Here is a 23,062-nt window from a genome sequence, read left to right as displayed (position 1 = left end):
GCTTACCAGAGTTATACCTCGACCCCAAAGACTGAACTAAAGGAGAGACTACACAAACTATGAATGCAATTCCCCTGAATTTAGAAGATTAAAGTACGGTTTGATCAAACTTTTCCAAATACTATGGTGAACATATGGGGTACATAGAAAGAAACTGTTTTTGGTAGGAAGGTGGTCTAAAAATTAGAGTCAGACCTTTCAGGAGTGAAATCAGGAAACACTTCTATACCAAAATTGGAAACTCTCTTGCATAAACAGCAAGTGATATAAGAGCAAATGGAAATTTCAAATCTGACACTGATAGATTTTTGTCATCCTAAGGTATTAAGTTGCAAATGGTCTCTTATTGAACGGTGGGGTGGGCTCAAGTGGCTTAATGGCTTTCAGCTCCTTGTAATGAGATGGAGGCTGAGGTACATTGTCAAGAACCCTTCAGTGAATGCCAAGAATAGTTTACATGTAAATGTATTCTATTTAACCTGACATAAGCACAGAACGATCACAGGAAGTTGATGTCTTGTGATTCCACTAGTGCTACTTCTTCAACAGCAGCCCTGCTTAATACCCAAGATAACTGTAAAATGAAAAAAGCATTTTAGTACATCTGATTTTGTCGTTTGAGAATATCAACTGTACTATCGCTCCTTACAGAACCTAGCAATTTCCTTGGGCCGTAACTGGGCACTAAAAATGGAAAGTGGACCCACCATTAATATGTCTTAGTTCTGTGAAGAATACCCACATTAAGATGCTTAAAAGATACACACAATAAATTCTTGATTGATATATTATAAGGTGCAAATAACTAAATGCGTAATTGTAATGCAAAAATAAAATTACAGATGCTGGAAATTTGAAATAAAAAAGTGAATAAACTCTTGTCTGACAACAACTGCAGAGACCGACACAAGAACAAATGCTTTGAATAGCATATACTTTTCATAACAATGTGTAACAGTATTAGGCTAATAGGTAGTTAGTTAAAGAAAATTACAAATATTGGTTTGGGTATTTTACATAAGAAAGTAAGAGAGAGAAAAACCATGCATGCGTTAAGATTGGGCTGAGGCTATGGAATACTGGTCACCAATGCTTAATCAATTAATATGAAATTTCATCACTTTTACTTTAAAATAAATAATCCTACTGCATTAAGACAATGCTTTATATTAACACAGATTTTTATTCATACAAAAATATAATTATTCTTAACCCAGTATTTCAAGTTGCAATCTCAAGGCTAAAGTAAACAACAGTGTGGGGAACTTAAAGAGATGAAAATATTTTGAAGACATCTGAACTGGAAATTCCTGGGACATTGTTCCACCAGTATGCATCCACTAGAGTGAACTCTGCCTATTTTCTGCTAAGGTTCAAGGCTCAGTTCCAAAAACCCTAGAATGGGGCTGTCCACATTAAGGCAGCAATTGCTGCCCACAAGGTTTCTTCCAGGTGAGCGATCTAACCCAACTATAATTCATTGGCTCTCATTAGACAGACTTCAGAACAGGTAATTAGTCCCCTTCAGAATCAATGAAAAGCTTTAGGCTTTCAGAGTCGGAAATCCTCCAATAACGTTAAAGAACTCCCTCAACACTGATAGGTCACTTAATTTAATTGACATGAAGTGCAGAGAGGAATAATGGAAAAACAAAAATACAGTCCTAATTTCAAAGTTAAAAATCACAACACTGGGTTATAGTCCAACAGGTTTAATTGGAAACACACTAGCTTTCGGAGCACTGCTCCTTCATCAAGAAGCGGCACTCCGAAAGCTAGTGTGCTTCCAATAAATCTGTTGGACTATAACATGGTATTGTGTGATTTTTAAACTTTGTACACCCCAGTCCAACACCAGCATCTCCAAATCATGGCCCTAATTTCAGGCACTCTTTGCATTTAGGTGTGACTTGTGACTTGTAATTGCTTCAGCCCCAGGAATCTCAGGGCAAAAACCATTTATAGTCATAAAAATGTTAAGCAAGGATAAAAATAAAGATATTGAGCAAATGTGTGAAAAGCAGTAAAAGGAAAATATGCAAAACTATCAGATAGAAAGAGATAAAACATAGAAAATATGAATTGAGACAGTAAGGTGCATGGAGTGTGAATTTAGTGGGATTCAGTGCAGGTAAATGCAATGTGTGTGTGTGTTTTTGAATATATCCAAGAAGAATACAATACGTAATGAAGCCACAGAAAATTACCTGGGGACCCAGCAAGAGATTCGCCTCTGCTAAAAGCAAAGGTTCGAGACACAGAAACGGGCACTATGCAAAGACAAGGTAGAAAGGGAGGAAATATTTAAGGATCATAGAGAGACAAAGAAAAAAATTAGTAATCATAGTTCATGCAAGTTTTACATAAACCATATTCATATTAATGGACCTGCTCCATTACCGTCTACATCCAAAAATTATGAAATTTCTCTATCTGCAATTTATAAAATCTTATTTATTGTAGACTAAGAGTTTTAATAGATCAGTTGAAGAAATGTTTTATTTTTATTTTGGTTGTGCTTGCTGACACCAAGAAGCATATGCATTAACAGCAAAATCACTTATGAATACAGTTACAAACATTTACAGATACCAATTAATAACACTATTATCAAAGAGACAATATGCTGGTTTGCAGAAATAAACTAAAACAAAGCACAACTTTTCCTTTAAGCTTCCAAAATTGGTTTAATACTGTGCACGTTATGTGTTAGTTATAAATACCGATTGTTTTAATTAACCAGAATATTGTGACAATAGTATTTTACAGTGATCACATAAATAAAGTGTGAAACAAAGTATAAACTTTTCTTTTAGTGTTCAATAATTATTTTAATTTCATGCATGCAAGCAAGCACTGCATTGATGTCAGCATATTGATCCTTTTCCTTTTGGTTTTGCCCAGAGTATACATCTCCCCAAGTGACACAAAGATGGATAAAATGTTCACAACCTAGAAACAAATGCTGGTGCATGGCCTTGTGTGATTTTCTTTAATTTTCCTGTCTTTGTCTCAGACCAGAATGGCTGTGAGGAAAACCGAGAAAATTTGTCTTCCATTTATCAACTCCATACAGCAGCCAATAAAGTGGTATCATGTAAAAGGTCACAATTGTAAACCAGCAGGCTGCTGTCTCCTGGCAAAATGCACAAGGAGTCTATCATTTCATAACAATGGGAGCATGGAAAATCCCTTTACTCTGACAAGCCAATTTATACACTCAAATCACTATGTGATGTGTTCAGCACTCGCACCTCCAAATATATTTTTTCTTCCTCTAAACCTTTCAATGCAGGAAGACAGATTAACTACCTTTCTCATTTTAGACTTTAGCACAGAACTTTCCAAGATTGCAGGTATTGGGACTCCAAGTGGGATCAGTAGCTCTGAGGCATCAATGGTTGTTGTGGAACTGTGACTTAGCTACAAAAGTTTTACTCTCACTCTTAACAGATGTCTATCCCCACCCAAAGCAACTGTCCTCTCAGGTCTTAATAAGAAGTCACATCAGTTTTTGAACCTTGAAATGGTGGTGACAGTTGGGAAAAGTTTGGAAAGAACTGCATAGGACCACAGCCCAATTTGACAGCTTCACAGAAACCACATTTTAATGATGCATATAAAAGTGTCGTCATTGTCCTGTATTACAAAAGGCCTCTTATACAGACAACCGAAAAGGGCCACTCCCAGAAAAGGCAAAGTTTCATTTCCAATGTTAAACTCCAACTGAAATAACTAACAACAGGCTTGTTAAAAATCATTTTTTTCTTAATTGATTTCAATTTTGGAAGTTTGCCAGTTGTCATTTACTTTTCAGGAAGCTATCCCACCTATCCTTAGCAATAGGGAGTTAATTGAATTTGTTTAGCTTTAGTTTATTAAATTAAATAGAGCTGGTGCCATAACACATGCTGAGGAAGATGGCTATAGTTATTAAACATTGATGTTAAAGCTTAATTTCAGCTCAATCATCTTCAATTGCTTCATTAATAGTATTCCCTTCATTACAAGATCAGAAATGTGACAGTTTGCAGCAAGGGTAGGTGAAGATTTGAAAGTAAAACGTATCTCTGTAAGCAACCAGTCTGAAAGACTCAGAAATAAAGTGCCAAAACAGATAAAACATATTAGAATGGATGAAATCAATGTCAAAACTTGGATGTTGGAGTTTAACGGGTACATTTGCCCTTGCTTGAAGTTGCATTTGATCACAAACAATGGATGGTTGCCATTAGACTCAACATTAGTTTGACTGATGTTTGACTGATTGACAAATGATGACTGATATCTTAAGGCTCACAACTAATGAGAAGAATACTGGATCATCTATATCTAATAGCATTGTATAAGTCACGGACAGATACTGTATGTTGCAATGAAAGATTTACTTCCCATAATGTCAAAATTGCTTAATATATAAGGCTCTTTAGGGCTATGATGGAACACTGATCATTCACCTAGATGGATGCAATCAACCAAGAGGCTTGGCACCATCTAGGACCAAGTGCTGAGGAAGGGTTACTCGACCTGAAATGCTAATTCTGATTTCTGTTCACGGATGCTGTCAGACTTTCTTTTGTTTCTGATTTACTGCATCCAGAGTTCTTTCAGTTTTTAGGGCAGGTTAGGTTTTCATTTTGAGATTGTATTATTGATCCATAGAATGCAGTTTCTCCAAGACTAACATTTGGAGTATTGTGTGCAGTTTTGGGCCTCATATTTCAGGAAGGATATACTGGCCCAGAAGTGTGTTCAGAGGAGATTCATGAGAATGGTCCCAGGAATGGAAAGCTTAACATATGAGGAACATTTGATGATTCTGGGTTGACACTCAATGCAGTTCAGAAGGATGATGAGGGATTTAATTGAAACATACCGAATACTGAATGGCCTGGACAGAGTAGATATTGGGAAGATGTTTCCATTGGTAGGAGAGACTAGAACCCAATGGCATAGCCTTTGAGTAAACATAAGACCTTTTAGAACAGAGATAAGGAGAAATTTCTTAAGCCAGAGTGGTGAATCTATGGGATTCATCGCCACAGAAGGCTGTGGAGGCCAGGTCATTGAATATATTTAAGACTGAGATTTGATAGGTTCTTGAGTATTTAGGGGATGAAGGGTTATGGAGAGGAAGTGTGAGAATGGGGATGAGAAATTTATCAGCCATTATTGAGTGGAGGAGCAGATTCAATGGCCTAATTTCTGCTCTTCTGTCTTATGACATGCCACAGTTACAGCATGTGCAATAAAGATGGAAGGCAATTTAACAAGATACTTTAAGAGAACAAAAACATGCTTTATCTTGCCCTTGAGGCTGTTTGAGGCACTTCACTTTCAATTAATTATCATTTGAAGTCTAGAAACTGTAATGTAGGTGGATAGTAGTATAGATTTAGATGGGCACCCCATTAGGGGGGTTGTAACATCATCAACATGCCAAAAGTAATGTGTGCTATGGTTAAATTTGAAGAACTGGTATCTGGAAAGGAAGAATGTACTGAGACATAATGAGACAGTGACAGTAATTGAATTCCTTGTTCAGATGACTGATGCAGACACAATGAACACAACCTCCTTCATTGTAACAATTTCAGTGATTCTGTGAATTTCACATGAAAATTGTGCACCACAGAAACCCACCACAGAAAGACAGCAAAAAGCATCCATACAGATACAGATTGCCCTTTAACCTGCCCTTTAACCTGCTCCCTGGGCTTTTTTTTTAGAAAGGTGAATCACTTTCATAAGTGTGCAAATGCCCATCCACTGATTTTGATTCTCAAAGTAATAGTTGTTCAATAACAAATTAACAACTGCTTACAACACAAGAGATCAACTAACAAAATCACTGCAATCTAACCAAAAATAATCCTCCCTTTTCATAGATTCAAAAACTGCTGGCTCTCCTGTGCATTACATGTCCATAATATATAGAATGTTCTTATTTTATAATTATCTTTAATTGATTTTCTGGTGTTCGCGTTTGTCACAAAAATACATGTGATTAGCATACAGTGTGATACAGCTGGATAAAGGCTTCATCAAAATATCCACTTGTTACTGAATGAAAGGAATTAATGCATTTAAATCAGTCTATCAATCTTTGTTGAAGTAGCAAGTTTAAAAATTTGATTCGGGCTGATTTTACGAAACATTCTCTAGTTCAATTACAACTCTATGCCAATTTATTTTTATACATCCTGGTCAGAAAATATTTGCTTTGTCAGTTTGTCTAACTCTGCATCTGAGTCAAAGAGTGTGGTGCTGGAAAAGCTCAGCCAGTCAGGCAGCATCCGAGAAGCAGGAGAGTTGAAATTTCGAGCATAAGCTCTTCATCAGGAACAGTGCATCTGCAACAATGAGCAAATGCAGTCATAATACTGGGGGGGCGGGCCTAAATGACAATTTACTGGTTAATCTACTATTCATTTCAGAAACTGAGAAATAAACAACTGGTTTAAAAAGTTATCATCGAAAATAAAGCAGAACCTTTTCTGACTCATCATGTGTGATCAGAAGGTAGACTAAGCTGATGGATAAATTGTTTATCTTAACAATTGAATGTAAAGACAGCGTGCAAACTGTACAGGAGACAATATGAGTTATAACAGCTGTGGTAATATCAAGAGATTGCACCTTGGTTAAATTCTCAATCTCAAATAAAAAAAAAATTCAACAGCAGGAAAATGCAAATTTGGATGGAACGTGGGAAAAGTCAAACTTGTGGTCGCCTTACTGGGAATGTGGAGGGGTAAGAAAATAAGGAAAGATAAAGAGACATCTCCTCAGGCACTAGTCCAATTCTTTTCTAATTTGACACAATTTCAAGACAGAAGGGAAATGCATCAATAAATTCGGCAGATTGTGATGACATTCATATTAACAGTCATGTTAACAGTGTTAAGAACAGTCTTAAGTGGTCATACATCATCAAATCACAAGAGCTACCAGATTACTACAGTTTGACAGCATGGAACTGGCAATTTCAATGCCATGGGAAAATTACAGTAAGAGTCAATTTTAAGTTGTTCTACTTTAACATAATTTGGTAAATACAGCCTGTGTTCATGGTTAGCATCGCAAGGTTAGTTTACAGTCATTTCACCCCAGGTGATCCAAGTAGCATCATTTTGGTTTGGTCTCAACTGTCCTGACTCTCTCTCTACCTGGGAGTGGACTGCAGATGTTGGAGATCAGAGTCAAAAAGTGTGATGTGGAAACTCACAGCTGTTCAGACAGCAACCGAGGAACAGGAGAATCGATGTTTCGAGCATAAGCTCTTCATCAGGAATGTCTTTACTTTCAATTGTTAAAATAAACAATTTATCCATCAGCTTAGTTTACCTTCTGATCACATATGATGAGTCAGAAAAGGTTCTGCTTTATTTTCTATGATAACTTTTTAAACCAGTTTTTTACTTCTCAGTTTCTGAAATTAATAGTAGATTAACCAGTAAATTGTCATTTAGCTCCCCTCAATATTATGGCTGCGTTTGCTCATTGTTGCAGATGCACTGTTCCTGATGAAGAGCTTATGCTTGAAATGTTGACTCTCCTGCTCCTTGGATGCTGCCTGACTGGCTGTGCTTTTCCAGTACCAAACATTTTGACACTCTCTTTCTGTAAAATCTCTGGTTCACAGATAATGTTGATCCATGACCTTTCCTCTAATTTCTCCTTCTTCAGTTCACGGTTTCTGCTGGCACACCCTCTCACTACCAACCCTCAGGATCGTGGATTACCTGCCGCAAGTCAAAGCTGCTCTGTCTCTGCTGCTCACCCATAAAGCTCTCATTCACAATGAGGGTTCAAGAGAAGGAGAAGCGGGGAGCTGTAAGGTCAGCAAAGAAGAGTTCACATTGACTGGAAGGGTCATAGAGTAGAATATAGAAAAGTACAGAACAGAACAAGCCCATGATGTTGTGCCGAGGTTTAATCCTAAAGTAAAATATGATAACCTATGCACCCCTCAACTCACTGCTATCCATGTGCATGTCCAGCAGTCGCTTAAATGTCCCCAATGACTCTGCTTCCACCACCACAGCTGGCAACGCATTCCATGCATTCACAACTCTCTGCATAAAGAACTTACTTCTGATGTCTCCTCTATACCTTCCTCCTAATGTCTTCAAACTACGACTCCTCGTACCAATCAATCCTGCCCTGGGAAAAAGTCTCTGGCTGTTGACTCTATCTATTCCACTCGTTATCTTGTATACTTCGATCAGGTCTCCTCTCTTCCTCCTTCTCTCCAGGGAGAAAAGTCCGAGCTTTTTCAGCCTTTCATCATAAAGCAAGCCCTCCAGTCCAGACAGCATCCTGGTAAACCTTCTTTGCACCCTCTCCAAAGCCTCTGTATCTTTCCTATAGAAGGGTGACCAGTACTGGACACAATATTCCAAGTGTTGTCTCACCAGGGACTTGTACAGCTGTAGCAAAACCTCACGGTTTGGGAGAGAGGGGAGTAGGAGAGGGAAAACTGCCTGAATACTAAATCACACTCCTATAATTAACATGTTGAACCTTTTTTAGTCCCTATGGGGACCCAGGTTCAAATCACACCACGGCAGATGGTGAACTTTGAATTCAATAAAAAAAATCTGGAATTAAGAGTCTAATGATGACCATGATTCCATTGTTGATTGTTGGGAAAAACCCATCTGGTTCACCACCTGGTTAGGGAAGGAAACTGTTATCCTTACCTAGTCTGGCCTACATGTGACTCTACACCCACAGCAATGTGGTTGACTTTTAACTGCCCTCTGGGCAATTAGGGAAGGGCAATAAATGCTTGCCAAGCCAGTGATGCCCTCAACCTGTGAATCAATAAAACAGGTGGATCTTGAACACAGACCTTTTGGCTCAGAGTGAGGGATGCTATTACCATGCCACACAGTCCTCACTATCTCTGATGACTTTGATGCAAGAAGGATACAGCTGCTACTTGAGCTATTTATAACTAGACTTAACCAACATTGAGAGTCACAGAAAAAGTAATAAAGAATATATATTGCATCCTATACAGTTTCTCCACTGGTGAGGAGTCAAATAACATAGAACATTTAGACATTATGGAATATCATTCTGTACCATATCAAATGGTTATGTTTCCAAATTTCTCTTCAAGGTATTGATTTCTTCCCCGAAAATGGTTTCAAAGGTGTCAGTCACTTTCTGGTACTTTGCCCATCTTGTCGTTATTGATTTCTAAGGTTGGACTTAGAACATCAGCAGGCTATTTAATTACTGTAGACATCACAGCTGAGACCAATCCAGACCTCGAATGATAAAGTGCAAAAAGCCTAAATGATTACTCTCTCCTAACTCATTGTGCTGCGGCTAATGGTAGTGACCCAAGTATTGCACTGGATGAGATCAGCTCACACAGCATTGCCTGGGAATCAGACCTGGAGCTTTCCTCATCTGAATCGTCCTTTTTTTTTGCTGGATAAACTCATAAGCTAGTAAAGGAAATCATTAAAGTATTTCATATGAGTGAGGGATGATAATTAAGTCACATGCTATGGTACCACTTTCCATAATGAAAAGCAACAGGAGCAAACTGTAAGCATGCTTCTGACAGCTTACGTGAGGAGAATGTGAATTCTTGATTCCCTCCTCTACTGTCAGTTAGTTAATGGAAGAATATGTAGCAGTCCGTACCAAGTTAAAGTTTCTCAAGACAACTTAGGTTTTCAGGGAAAATGCACCTAACTATGAGCGGTTCTTTTTGATCTGTTGCTCCTTAGGAGACACTAAATAAAATGATCCTGTTCACCGAGCCATTCACATGGGATTCTGTCGCCTACCATTATTCATCCATCCACAGTTATCAATCATGTCAGAATTTGTAAGTTTTGTCTTGACTCCTACCTCCCTCCCCCATAAAAAATTAATACTCTAACAGCGCATTCTGATGGATCTGCAGGAAACAAATACATTCATACAACAGGTACTGGTTTCATGGCAATAATAGTTTTTGCCCTACATTGAAAAGGCATAGTCAGATGAAGACTATCATACTAAGCTCACCGCTTTTCTTTATTTTATAAAGAGAACACGGGAATATTAATAACATTATTTGAATTTAACATATGATTGATCTTTTTAAACTGCACACTATCTCAACTTCAATTTTTTCTCCAAAGAGAGAATCATTTTTCACTTACTGGAAGCTATGCTATTTGCAGTGGAGGGCCCAGGTAATAATTTCTATTTAGGATTTTATGCATAATGTTCATAAGACTATTATTCCAAAGTTGGTGCAATCAGAAAATGCAGCAGACATGTTGATCTGTGCAGAGGGAAACTGTATTAATGTTTCAAGTCAAAAAACATCCATTAAACTCAATACTAGATTTCCAGCATGCACATGTCACTTTTGAATTAATGACAAAAAGCTTTTACAGACTTCAATTAATAAAAGTATTGAATTGAAATGTGTAAAGAACAATACAAAACAGTCTGAAATCATAGCACATCACAACCTTTAGAGTATCACAAAAAGTATATTAATTTCTTTAGAATGTTCCAAAATGAAGTGAAGTTGAAGACAGTTTGCAAGATAGGACAGGATTTTTAAGATGGCAGATTGGTCAGCAACACACAGCTGTAATGTTATGTATGCTGCCACCTGTATGCTGTAGTACTCTGCATCATGGCATGCCCTGGCATTGTGCAAGAGACATACAATGACAACTGACTGCTGCACTCTTCAAATGCTGATCTAACCTACACTGTCCCATTGCTATCCATATATATGTCGAATGCCTTATTTAAATGCCCTTAACATCGGTGAGTCTACCACTGTTGCAGCCAGGCTGTTCCACGCCCCTACAACTCTGAGTAAAGAAACTACTCCAGATATCTGTCTTAAATCTACCACTCCTCAATTTAAAGCTATGTCCCCTCATGTTAGCCTTCACCATCCAAGGAAAAAGGCTCTCACTGTCCACCCTATCTAACCCTCTGATTATCTCATACATCTCGATTAAGTCACCTCTCAACCTTCTTCTCTCCAATGAAAAGAGCCTCAGTTCCCTCAGCCTTTTCTTGTAAGACCTTCCGTCCATACCAGGCAACATCCTAGTAAATCTCCTCTGAACCCTTTCCAAAGCTTCCACATCCTTCCTACAATGCGGTGACCAGAACTGCATGCAATAATCCAGATGCAGTCTTACCAGAGAGTCTTGTACAGCTGAAGCATGACATCATGGCTCTGAAACTCAATCCCTCTACCAATAAACACCAACACACCATATACCTTCTTAACAATCCTATCAACCTGGGTGGCAACTTTCAGGGATTAATGTACCTGGACACCAAGATATCTCTGTTCAACTACACTGCCAATAATTTTACCATTAGCCCAGCACTCTGCATTCCAAAAAGAAAACTTTAAAGATGATAAAATATCTAATTACATTAGGATGTCATGGCACCAGAAATGGTATTGTTAGGAGGATGTAGTTTCAGAGATTGGCCAAACACAACTCAAAATTGGACATCCTGAAGACAATTCTTAAGGTATAAAATTACTTCTATGATAAAATCCCTACAGTGTGGAAACAGGCCCTTTGGCCCAACAAGTCCACACCGACCCTCCGAAGAGTAACCCACCCAGACCCATTCCCCTACCATATTACATTTATCCCTGACTAATGCACCTAGCCTACACATCCCTGAACACTATGGGCAATTTAGCATAGCTAATTCATCTAACCTGCACATCTTTTGTGATTGTTGTAGGAAACTACTGCACCCCGAGGAAGTCTAAGCAGACACGGGGAGAATGTGCAAACTCCACACAGACTGTCACCAGAGGCTGGAATCGAACTTGGGTCTCTGGTGCTATGAGGTGGCAGTGCTAACCACCATGCTGCCCGAGAAACTGGATTCCAAGTCAGAAGCCGAATAATGCATTGCTGTTTGCAAAGGGGAGCATCGTGGATTATGTTATTGCAAGAATAAAAGAAGCTGCAAAAACATTCAAAGACATTCTCAAGCTCATAAAATTCTTGGAAAAGCACAATTTAACAGAAAGATACAGTATCTTGGGGAATCTGTACATAAAGTGACAAATGATCTGCGCAGATTAATGGAGAGACTATGGTGACTTAAATGTGTCAACTATGGTGACTAAGAGTCCAAACTGTTGTAGGCATTCCAATGAGTCTTTGGCAGGCCTAACTCTAGGTGGTAAGCAAAGCAAAGGACTGAAAGCAACACATCAGGTCGGCTCCAATAGGCAAAAATAAAACTTGGAAAAGGAAATCACTGAACTCCATTCACTTCTTAATGTATAGAACCACAACAGACGTGATAAGTCAATGCAATGGGCAGGTCAGACACAATAATTATGGTAGAATTCAGTGTGCAGTTTGAAAGAGAGAAGGCAAAATCGGATGTAATGGTGTTATAGTTAAATAAAGGTAATTATAGGGGCATGAGAGAGGAACCGACTAAAATCGATTGGAAGCAGAGCCCAGTAGAGCTAAAAAGTCTAAAAATTGAGAAATCTCCTGGCCCAGATGGGCTACATCCTAGAATTCTGAGGGAGGTAGCTGAAGAAATAGCAGAGGTATTGGTTGTAATCTTTCAAAAATCACTGGAGTCAGGGAAAGTCCCAGATGATTGGAAAATGGCTGTTGTATCCCTTTTGTTCAAGAAAGAATCTGACAAAAGATGGAAAATTATGGGCCGATTAGCCTAATTTTGGCTGTAGGTAAAATTCTAGAATCCATCATTAAGGATGAGATTTTTAAATTCTTGGAAGTCCAAGGTCGAAATAGAACAAGTCAGCATGGATTTACTAGGGGAGGTTGTGCCTGACAAACCTGTTAGAATTCTTTGAAGAGGAAACAAGTGAGTTAGATAAGAGAAACCAGTGCTTAAAAATGTGTTGCTGGAAAAGCGCAGCAGGTCAGGCAGCATCAAAGGAACAGCAGAATCGACATTTTGGGCATAAGGCCTTCTTCATTCCTGCTGACCTGCTGTGCTTTTCCAGCAACATATTTTAAGCTCTGATCTCCAGCATCTGCAGTCCTCACTTTCTCCAAGAGAAACCCAGTGGATGTTATCTATCTAGACTTCCAAAAGCCTTTGATAAGGTGTCTCAACTAGTCACAAAAAGACATGACTCACTCTCACGAGTATCCTTACATACATATGAGGAAAGACACCACTTCGACTGGGACAACACATCCACCCTAGAACAAGCCAAACAGAGACACGCACGAGAATTCCTAGAAGCGTGGCATTTCAACCGGAACTCTATCAACAAACACATTGACTTGGATCCCATTTACTACCCCCAAGGAAAAGAACAGGAAATGACATCACCATAGGAAATGACATCACCACAGGAAATTGCATCACCAACCCAAGGAAACCCAAACACAATAGAAAGCAGGCCACCCCACCAGTGATTCATCTGGAAGCTCACTGATGTTACCTAGTATAGTGACGAAACGTCTGAAAATGAACCTTCCAGCTCAGTGAGCAAACCTACACCCATAGTAGGTCATCTTCAGAAAAGAGGACACACATAGAAAAACGAAAGTCCAAAAGGTACTCACACAAAAAGAGGTTAATGAGGTATAATAGACTTCATAAAAAGACAAACTCAGTTTTGCTAGGGTAAATAGTGACCCAGACCAAACGTTTTGCAAGTGAATATTGTTATCAATAAGTATCTCAGAAACTTTAAATATGGGAGAAAGTGTCATAATATTTTCAGGATTGAGAGGAAAGCCTTAAAAATTCCAGCCCATTTGAACGTAGGTAATTATAATCTAGCTAGCAACTAACTAGCACTGGACTTGAGCTATTAACTCTGTTTTCTCTCAACAAATGTTGCCAGACCTGCTGAGTTTCTCCTGCATTTATGGTTTTAATTTCTAATCTGCAATGTCCATCATCATTTGTTTTACCAGATGCAATTCTCTCCACCTCTCACGAGGCACACAGTCAGAGATGAATTCATTGACTTTTAACACTGAACTCAAAGGAAATAAAGGGCATTTTTCAGTTACTTTGAGGCTGTAAACCAGTACATCTGCTGGTTTAGATCTTTTGTTCCGAACTGTACTAGCTTCTGGCCTCTCATCTCTCTTCCATCGGATTGCAAACATACAACTTAGTAAATATATCAGCAATATTCCGCCAGGTCATTAAGTTGTATGATTTCTCAGAAATGCTGTTTTGACCCAATTCAAAAAAGAATTATCCGATGCTTAAAAAAAAGTCAACCAAAAGAATCAAAAACCATTCACCTCTTTAAACCAAGTTCCAAAATAACAATATCTTATAAACCTTCATCACAGTTTAAATTATCAATGTATAGCATAAAAATGTCTCGATCTTGCGGCCAATTTCCTGTGTGACGTTTAAAGGCTAATTTATTTTTATGACTACAACCAATCAAGATCACACTTTGCAATGCAAACAGATGTTCAAACCATAGAATACAAATAGAAGAAAAACATAATAGCGAAGGCTGGCCTGCTTTCACACTGAACACATCAGCTGAATGAAGCTGTCAAAAGTATCTTGTACTAGTCATTTTTGTTAAAAATTAATAAAACAAACTGCTGATGGAGACTTCAAGAAGCCTCAAACAGCTGCATGTATTATTGACAAGCACAGAGGCAGTTGAAAATTCAATCCTGTCACCATATGTCACCCCTGTCACTGCCACCAAAACTAAACTCTTTAATATACACAAGAAACAATATTCAAAAGTTGTAAAACTACTGCAGAATCTACTTTCAATTTTGTGAAATATTGGTACTAAAATACTAAATGTTCCCTTAAAATGCAGCACAAATGAGCCAAGCAAAATTATTGATCATTGTGAATGCTGATTTGAAGCTACAGAATCTACCACCAACTCCTACGGACAATTTAAAATAAATGTTCTAAACACTATGTGACATTAAGAGAGAAATTTTACCTGTAGAAGCCACAGGTAAGAGTGCAGGTACACCGTAATAAGTGAATGCTCCATTTTCAAATTTCAAGCCTTCTTTGCTTATTTCAACTTCCACCTTTCCCTATATGAAATAACCATTGCATGAAGTCAGAATTATAAGTCACACATGATCAAGCATTGCGATTAGCAGTCATTGTATCAATCTTATGGCTAATTTTATTTATCTCACTCACATCTTTGAAGTCCACTAATTTTGGATTCCTATATATATTCCTATACGGCTTGTTCAGATTCAATTCTATTTCCTCAGTAAAGTGCTTAGTTTTCCATTTTCACCTCCTCACATGATCATGAAGTAGGTCATTTGCAGGTGCCAAATCAAATAATGCCATTCTGAAATCTCCTACATTTCTCTTGTCAGCAATCAGTCACATTCACAGTCTAGCTGCTGGAAAGTGAGACATACAGTGAGGTTTCCTGATACTGCAAGATATGACACATTTATGAATAGCAAGGAGATTCAGAGTTTAAGACTATCAGGAAGAAGTGAGCTCTGTGGGCTTAACACCCTATAAATTGTTTATTTTCTGATCTGAAAGTCAGATAGGAAGCAGCTGCCAATACAGAAAGTTATTTGAAGTAGAAATATTAGCCAAGGAACCAGAAAAAGAAACACAGATCAGAAGCAAAGGAAATTATAATGAGGAGTGATTTCACTGGATTATGTTCAGACACATTCAAGCACCTGACTTTTGGTTTCCTGTTAGCACTGTGGCCTTATAAAATTTGTTCTTTTCCAACAGTATTTTTCTTTGTTGACATTTTGACAATTGTAGCACCAGTACACTCTAAGTATCGGAGTATAATGCACATTTAATGAACAATTTGAACATCGTAATTTTCCATTTGTTAAACAATATTATTTGCAGAGATTTTTCAATAAGTAATTGCCTAAAGGCATCACTCTGTGTACATACTGGGAGACTCTGCTTGACTTTGTAGTGGATTATCTAACCACAACTGACAGAAAATTAAAATTGGCATAATTGGGTGCATGACTCAGCTAGTGGAATTAATCAGTCATTCTATGCCTAATCACTATCCCACCTCCAATCCTAACAAAGGTCAATATATGGATGCTGATTGAGAATGTTATGAAATTGACTGTGAGACCATTCACATTTAAACACACTTGCATCTGGGTATACAAATGCAGCATAAGATGGCTACCAATATACAATAACCCATAAACATTAATAAACCAAGAAAGGCAGTTAGTGTTGTTGGCAATAAACATATTTTACAACTACAACTGATGACTAGGAACTCACATTGTCACTGTTTATCACACAAGAAGTTAGGATTGAATATCCCAACTACAATATTCGACTGGCATCTCAGAAACATTATTTTGAGGAGGATGTTTCAAACTTAGAAAGCTGTGAATAATCACTTCCTGGAAGAGCTTTCTCTGAGATAGACAGCATTTTAATCAATAAAGGAATTAAGAATTATAGGGGAAAGGCAGGAAAGTGTAGCGGAGGATAATTAGATCAACCATGATCTCATTAAATGGTAGAGCAGACTCAATGGGCTGAATGACCTACTTTGGCTCTTACATCTTCTGCTGTTATGAAGGAAATTAAATACATTAAGTTAATGTAAGAGTCTTTTAGAGTTTACAATTTAACCGAATAAACAGGGTCAGTGGGTCAAATATATGAAACACATACTTTTGCTTTTATTAATTCTTTAATGGGATGTGGATATTTTTGCTGGGAAGGCCAGCATTTACTGCCCATTTCTAATTGAACTAAATAGTTTGCCAGACCAATTCAGAGGATAACCATACTGTCTGGAGTCACATGTAAGTTAGACCAAATAAGGACAGCAGATTTCCTTCCCTGCAGGTCATCATTGTTGAATTAGATGATACTTAGTATGGTGACCATTTATTAATAAGTGGTGAGATTTGAACTCACATCCCTATTATCTTGGGCCTCTGGATTACAAGTCCAGTCACATTATAACTACATGACCATCTCCCTCAGTATAGCAAAAGGCAAGAGTGCTCCATAATCTCAATGATGTAACAATAAGGAATTTAGATAGTGACATACCTGTAAGATAAGTACAAAATAATCAACAGGTTTATTCCGTTGGTAAAGATAGTGGTCGAGGGACTGTTTGTTTTGCCAATCATACTTTAATTCCCAGATGACGTTGGGATGTTTGAGAAGCCTTAGCAGAATCTTGTCTGATATATATGTGCTTTTAAAAGGTTCCACCTCTATTCAAGAAAAAAAAGATGCGATCTTGAAATATCTTTCATAGTGATATCACTTTGCCTTTGCATTCCAATTAAAAACGTGCCTATTCTTACCGAAATCCCCCCAGTTCACAATGTTTTGTCTTCAGCGTGCAGTCTACTCCAGTCTTGAATTAGTTTAATTCAAATGATCTGTAGTCTTGAATTTTTTTTTTAAATAATGAGATATTGTCATTTCTTTATCAACAGACTACAGTTTCTTTCATGAAAGCAAATTCAAAACTTTATAACATTAGCACACCTTTGTAATCAGTAAAAATTATTTTCTAATTTGAAGGGTTACAAAATGCAGAAGGAGAGAAAAACAACAAAAGACAGTACATAATTAGGTTGAGTGATACAGATTTGAATTTATACACCATTTTTAAATAAATTCTAAATGAGCTTCAAGTAAAGTGAATTTTGAAAACTGAATGTGGGAGGGTAACCTGACCAAGATCATTGCACTTGTCTTTAAAGGGAAAATACTTTGATCTTATTAGATTCTCTGAAAGATCAGCAAGGAGGGTAAATAAAAGGGCAACAGTAGATGCAGTGTTTTTAGATCTCTGAAACATGCTACAAGATGCCATCTAACAGCTTACTACACAAAACAAGAGCTCACCGTGTTTGGGATGATATATTGGTTTGAATAGGGGGTTGACTAAATAATTGGAAAGAGAAAGCCAGGATGAATGGGCTACTTTCAACTTGGCAAGCTGTAACTTTGGATTGCAACAATGGTCAGTGCTGGGGTCTCAATTATTTATACTGTAATCAATATTAATGACAAGGGCGAAGGACTAACTGCATTGTCGCCAGACTTGCCAACAGTACAAAAATAGGAAGGAAGTCATGTTGTCAAGATGATACAGTAATCTGCAAAATGAAATTGAGTCAGTGACAAAACATTTGGCAGATGGAAGTATGTGAGAAATGTGAAGTTGTCCATTTTCGCAGAAAGATTATAGAAACAACATATTATTTATGTGGAGAGAGACTACAGAATACTGAGATGTACAGTGATATAAGCATCCGCTTAACAAAAAAAATCAGAAAAAGATGGTGTGCATGTACAGCAGGTAATTAGGAAGGAAAATTGAATGCTGACTTTTGTTTTAAAGGGGATGAAGCATAAAAGTCTTGTCTTAATTGCAAAGGGCATTCAAAAGTGTACTCCCATTGAATGCAATTTTGGCCTCTTAAAAAAAGACATAACTTGGAAACTATACTAGGCTAACTCCTGCAGGGAAGGTGATGTATTAGAAGGAAAGATTAGCAATTTGGGTCCGTTACTCAGTGAAGTTTAGAAGAATAAGGTGATCCTGTTGAAATATACAAGAATCTGAAAGAGTTTCTTGGTTAGATCCTGAGAGAATGCTTTCCCTCATAAAACAATGAAGAACTGAAGACATGGCTTAAAAATAATTGGCTTCCCATTTCTCCTGAGATAACAAGAAATTGCTTCTCTCTGATGGCTGTCTTCTGAATTTTCTTGGCAGGCAGGAAAGTGGAGTTAAGGTCACAAGCAGAACAACTTTGATCTTACTGAATAACAGGGTAGCTTTTGGGCCAAATGCCTACTGCTGCTCCTACTTCATGTAGATCATCACATGATTTTACTGTTCACTTTGCAGTTTTAAAGTTTTCAGTTGCATGTAGTCCATAAGGAACAGAAGTAGGTCATTTGGTCCATCGAATCTGCTCTGCCATTCAATGAGATCATGCCTTTCCCCACATTCATTGACTCTCTCTGAATAAAAATCTCAACCTTGAATATACTTAACAACCCAGGCTCAAAAGCCCTCTGCAGTAACAGTTCCAGTAATCATTACCCTGACAGGAAAATAATTCTTTGTTAACAGTGTTTTAATGGGTGACCCCTTACTCTGAGACTATGAACTGGTCCTAGACTCTCTCATAAAGGAGAACAAGTGGGACAATGATCATTCAACATCTTGAGTAGCTGTCCTGTGGTCACTGGCCAAAAGGATTCAGACAATTGATTAAAACAGCATAAGTTATCACCCCCTATAAATAGGAGACATCAAAAAATGCTGCTATTTGGGGTGGGATGATGGCACAATGGTTAGCACCGCTGCCTCTCACCACCAGAGGCCCACGTTCATTTCCAGCCTTAGGCGACTGTATGTGGAGTTCGCACAATATCTGTGTCTATGTGGTTTCCTCCCACAGTCCAAAGATGGCCATGCTAAATTGTCCCACTGTGTCCAGGTAAGTGTACATTCAGTGGATTAGCCATAGTAAACGTGGGATAGTAGGGATACGCTGAAGGAGCTGGGTCTTGTTAGGATGCTGTCTGGAAGGTCGGTGCAGATTTGATGGGTTGAATAGCCTCTTTTCAGACTGTATGATTCTAAGTGCTCTGGGGCAGAGCACGGTCCTCAGAAAGCTGTCTTGACCCAATAGAAGGTGGACCAGAAGAGGAGGGGGTGGTAAACTCAGGGATGAGTTTCCTAACACTTTTGATAAAGAGCAGGATGCAGCCTTTACAAGATGACTGACACTGTCCATGCCAACAATCTGAGTGCACCCTGATACCGGTGAACCACAGAAAATCACTATGATTGTCACTTCTTTTTATATAATTAACTAATGCATATCTAAAGTGCTGAATCTTAGCAAACTCCAAGAAACAACCAGAAAATTACTACAAATTGTTGACTGCGTATATTAGACAACTGTGATCACAAACACTACTCCTCCACCAAAATCAACACCTCCCTATTTTTTGACTCCACTTCCTTAAAAGTTAAGGCTAACAGTCCATTTGCTTTCCCTATTACCTGCTGAACTACACTTTTTGTGATTTATGCATGAGGACTCACAAATCCATCTGAGCTGCAGATTTCTGCAGGTTTTTAAAAAATTCACCAGCTTTGCTGGATGGGCCAGTATTTACCGCCAGTTCCTAGTTGTGCTTGAGGTGGTGGTGGTGAGCTGCCTTCTTGAAACACTGCAGTCCATGTGCTCTAGGTTGACCCACAATGCCTTCAGGGAGGGAATTCAGGATTCTGACACAGCAACACTGGGAAGGACAATATATTTCCAAGTCACATGGTGAGTAGCTTGGAGGGACCGTGCAGGTGGTGGTGGTCCCATGTATCTGCTGCTGTTTTTCTCGATAGAAGTGGTTGGGGATTTGGAAAGTGTTATCTTAGAATCTTTGGTGAATTTCTGCAGTGCATCTTGTAGTTGGTACAACTGTTGCTACTGAGCTTCGATAGTGGAGATAGTGAGTACTTGTGGATGCAGTGCCAATCAAGCGGGCTGCTTTGTCCTGGATGGTGTCAAGCTTCTTCAGTGTTGTTGGAGCTGCACTCATCCAGGCAAGTGGTGAATATCCCATCACACTCCTGACTTGTGCCTTGTAGACAGTGAACAGGTAGTCAGGAGGTGGATGTGGCAAGACTGAGAAGCTTAGATCTGGTCTGTTGGTTGCAGAATATCTTAGCTCTATCACTTGTTGCTTATGCTATTTGGTATGCAAGTGGTCCTGTTTGGTAGCTTCACTAGGTTGACATCTCATTTTTAGGTATGCTTGATGCTTCTCCTGACATGCCCTCCTGCACTCTCCATTGAACCAGGTTGATCCCCAAGCTTGATGGAAATCATTGATGGAGAAAATGCTGGACCATTTAATTAATATTTATCTTTTCTATTTTTCCTGCCAAAGTACATAAGCATAATGTGGGAAAATAAATGGTTATGTGCCAAGTTTTTGCCCACTCACTTAACCTGTCTGTATTTCTGCAATCTCTTTGTGTCATCCTCACTGGTTGTCTTCCCATCTACTTTCCAGTCACTGGTAAACTTCCAGCATCCAAGTTATTAAAATAGACTGCAAATAATTGTGATACCAGCACTGATCCCATTGGCATGCCATTCTGAAAATGTGCCCTTTTTTCCAACTCTCTATATTCTATTACTAACCAATCCTCTATCAATGCTAATATTCTATCCCAACATAATGGGCTCATATTATTAAGTGGTCTTATGTGTGGTACCTTATTGAATGTCCTTTGGAAATCACATATGCTTCATTGACTATTTCTTATCTGTTTTGCTCATTACCTCGAATTTTGTGAGACATACCTTTCCCTTCATGAAGCATTGCTGATTCTGTTTGATTACATAATGCATTTCTAAATGCTCTACTATCACTGCTGCTGCTGAGCATCGGTGGTGGAGATAATGGGTGTTCATGGACGTAGTGTCAATCAAGTGGGCTGCTTTGTCCTGGATGGATCAAGCTTCTTGAGTGTTGTTGGAGCTGCACCCATCCAGGCAAGTGGGGAGTATTCCATTACACTCCTGACTTGTGCCTTGTAGACGGTGAACAGTTTTTGGGTAGTCAGGAGGTGGATGTGGCAGGATTGAGAAGCTTAGGTCTGATTTGTTGGTTGCAGCATATCTTAGTTCTATCACTTGCTGCTTATGCTATTTGTTGGTTGAATAGGCCAGATATAAAAGAGACCCAAGGGGCAACTTTTTCACACAGAGGGTGGTGCGTGTATGGAATGAGCTGCCGGAGGAAGTGGTGGAGGCTAGTATAATTGCAACGTTTAAAAGGTATCTGGATAGGTATATGAATATAATGGATGCTAATATTTCCCCAATGACAAATATTAACGCTAACTGGCCTACTGTTACCTGTATTTTGTCTCCTTCCCTTTATAAATTAGGGTGTTACATTTGCAATCTTCTGGGACTTCCCCAGATTCTAAGGATTCTTGAAAGATTATTATCAGTGCATCCACTATCTCGGTAACTATTTACTTTAAAACCAGGACATAACCTATGCAATCCATGGGATCTATCTACCTTCGGCCCTATTAATTACTGTAATATTTATCTCTGGAGATTATTATAGTCTTCTGATTAATATATATTTTTAGAATGCTAGTAGTATCTGCTTTCAAGGAAACTGATACAAAGTATTCATTCAACCCCTCTGTCATTCACATTGAATAAATGGAAGAATGTTGGTTGCTGAACCCATCAAGGATGCCAACACTTCCTTGCTCCAACAAATTATTTAATACATTTGCAACCACATTCCTGTGATGCCCATCATGTTATACCTGCCAATTTTTATCTGTACCACAAGCTCATTTACTTTATTCCTTATACTGCGTGTATTTGGACAGAGGCATAGAGATGTATAGCACGGGAACAGACCCTTTGGCCCAACTCGTCCATGCCAACCAGATATCCCAACCCAATCTAGTCCCACCTGCCAGCACCCGGCCCATATTCCTCCAAACCCTTCCAATCATATATCCATTCAGATACCTTTTAAACGTTGCAATTGTACTAGCCTCCACCACTTCCTCTGGCAGCTCATTCCATACATGTACCACCCTCTGCAAGAAAAAGTTGCCTCTTAGGTCTCTTTTATATCTTTCCCCTCTCACCCTAAACTTATGCCCTCTAATTCTGGACTCCACCACCCCAGGGAAAAGACTTTGCATATTTATCCTATCCATGCCTCTCATGATTTTATAAACCTCTATAAAGTCACCCCCCAACCTCCGATGCTCCAAGGAAAACAGCTCAAGCCTATTCAATCTCTTGCTATAGCTCTAATCCTCCAACCCTGGCAACATCCTAGTAAATCTTTTCTGAACACTTTCACTTTTCACAACATTCTTCCAATAGGAAGGAGACCAGGATTGCACACAATATTCCAAAAGTAGCCTAACCAATGTCGTGTACAGCTGCAACATGACCTTCCAACTCCTGTATTCAATACACTAACCAATAAAGGAAAGCATACCAACTGCCTTCTTCACTAC

General features: G+C 38.6%; 1 protein-coding gene across 2 annotated transcripts in view; it reads right to left on the bottom strand.

Moving 5' to 3' along the window:
- Positions 1 to 23,062, bottom strand: part of LOC122561329 (metal transporter CNNM4) — a 111,623-nt gene that overhangs the window by 53,794 nt on the left and 34,767 nt on the right. The window contains exons 4-6 of one of the 2 annotated variants that reach the window (XM_043713034.2): positions 17,056 to 17,225; positions 14,957 to 15,056; positions 2,208 to 2,270 (exon numbers count right to left, since the gene is read on the bottom strand). In XM_043713034.2, coding sequence (XP_043568969.2) covers positions 2,208 to 2,270; positions 14,957 to 15,056; positions 17,056 to 17,225 — 333 coding nt within the window. The remainder of the gene's footprint in view (positions 1 to 2,207; positions 2,271 to 14,956; positions 15,057 to 17,055; positions 17,226 to 23,062) is intronic. The other variant, XM_043713035.2, reaches the window with a different exon arrangement.

Source organism: Chiloscyllium plagiosum, unplaced genomic scaffold (assembly GCF_037043375.1).
Source record: "Chiloscyllium plagiosum isolate Xiang-an unplaced genomic scaffold, Cpla_swu_hap1 HiC_scaffold_22, whole genome shotgun sequence".
Lineage (NCBI taxonomy): Eukaryota > Metazoa > Chordata > Chondrichthyes > Orectolobiformes > Hemiscylliidae > Chiloscyllium > Chiloscyllium plagiosum.
The sequence above is the reverse complement of the archived record's forward strand: the minus strand, read 5'-3'. Positions and strand labels throughout refer to the sequence as shown.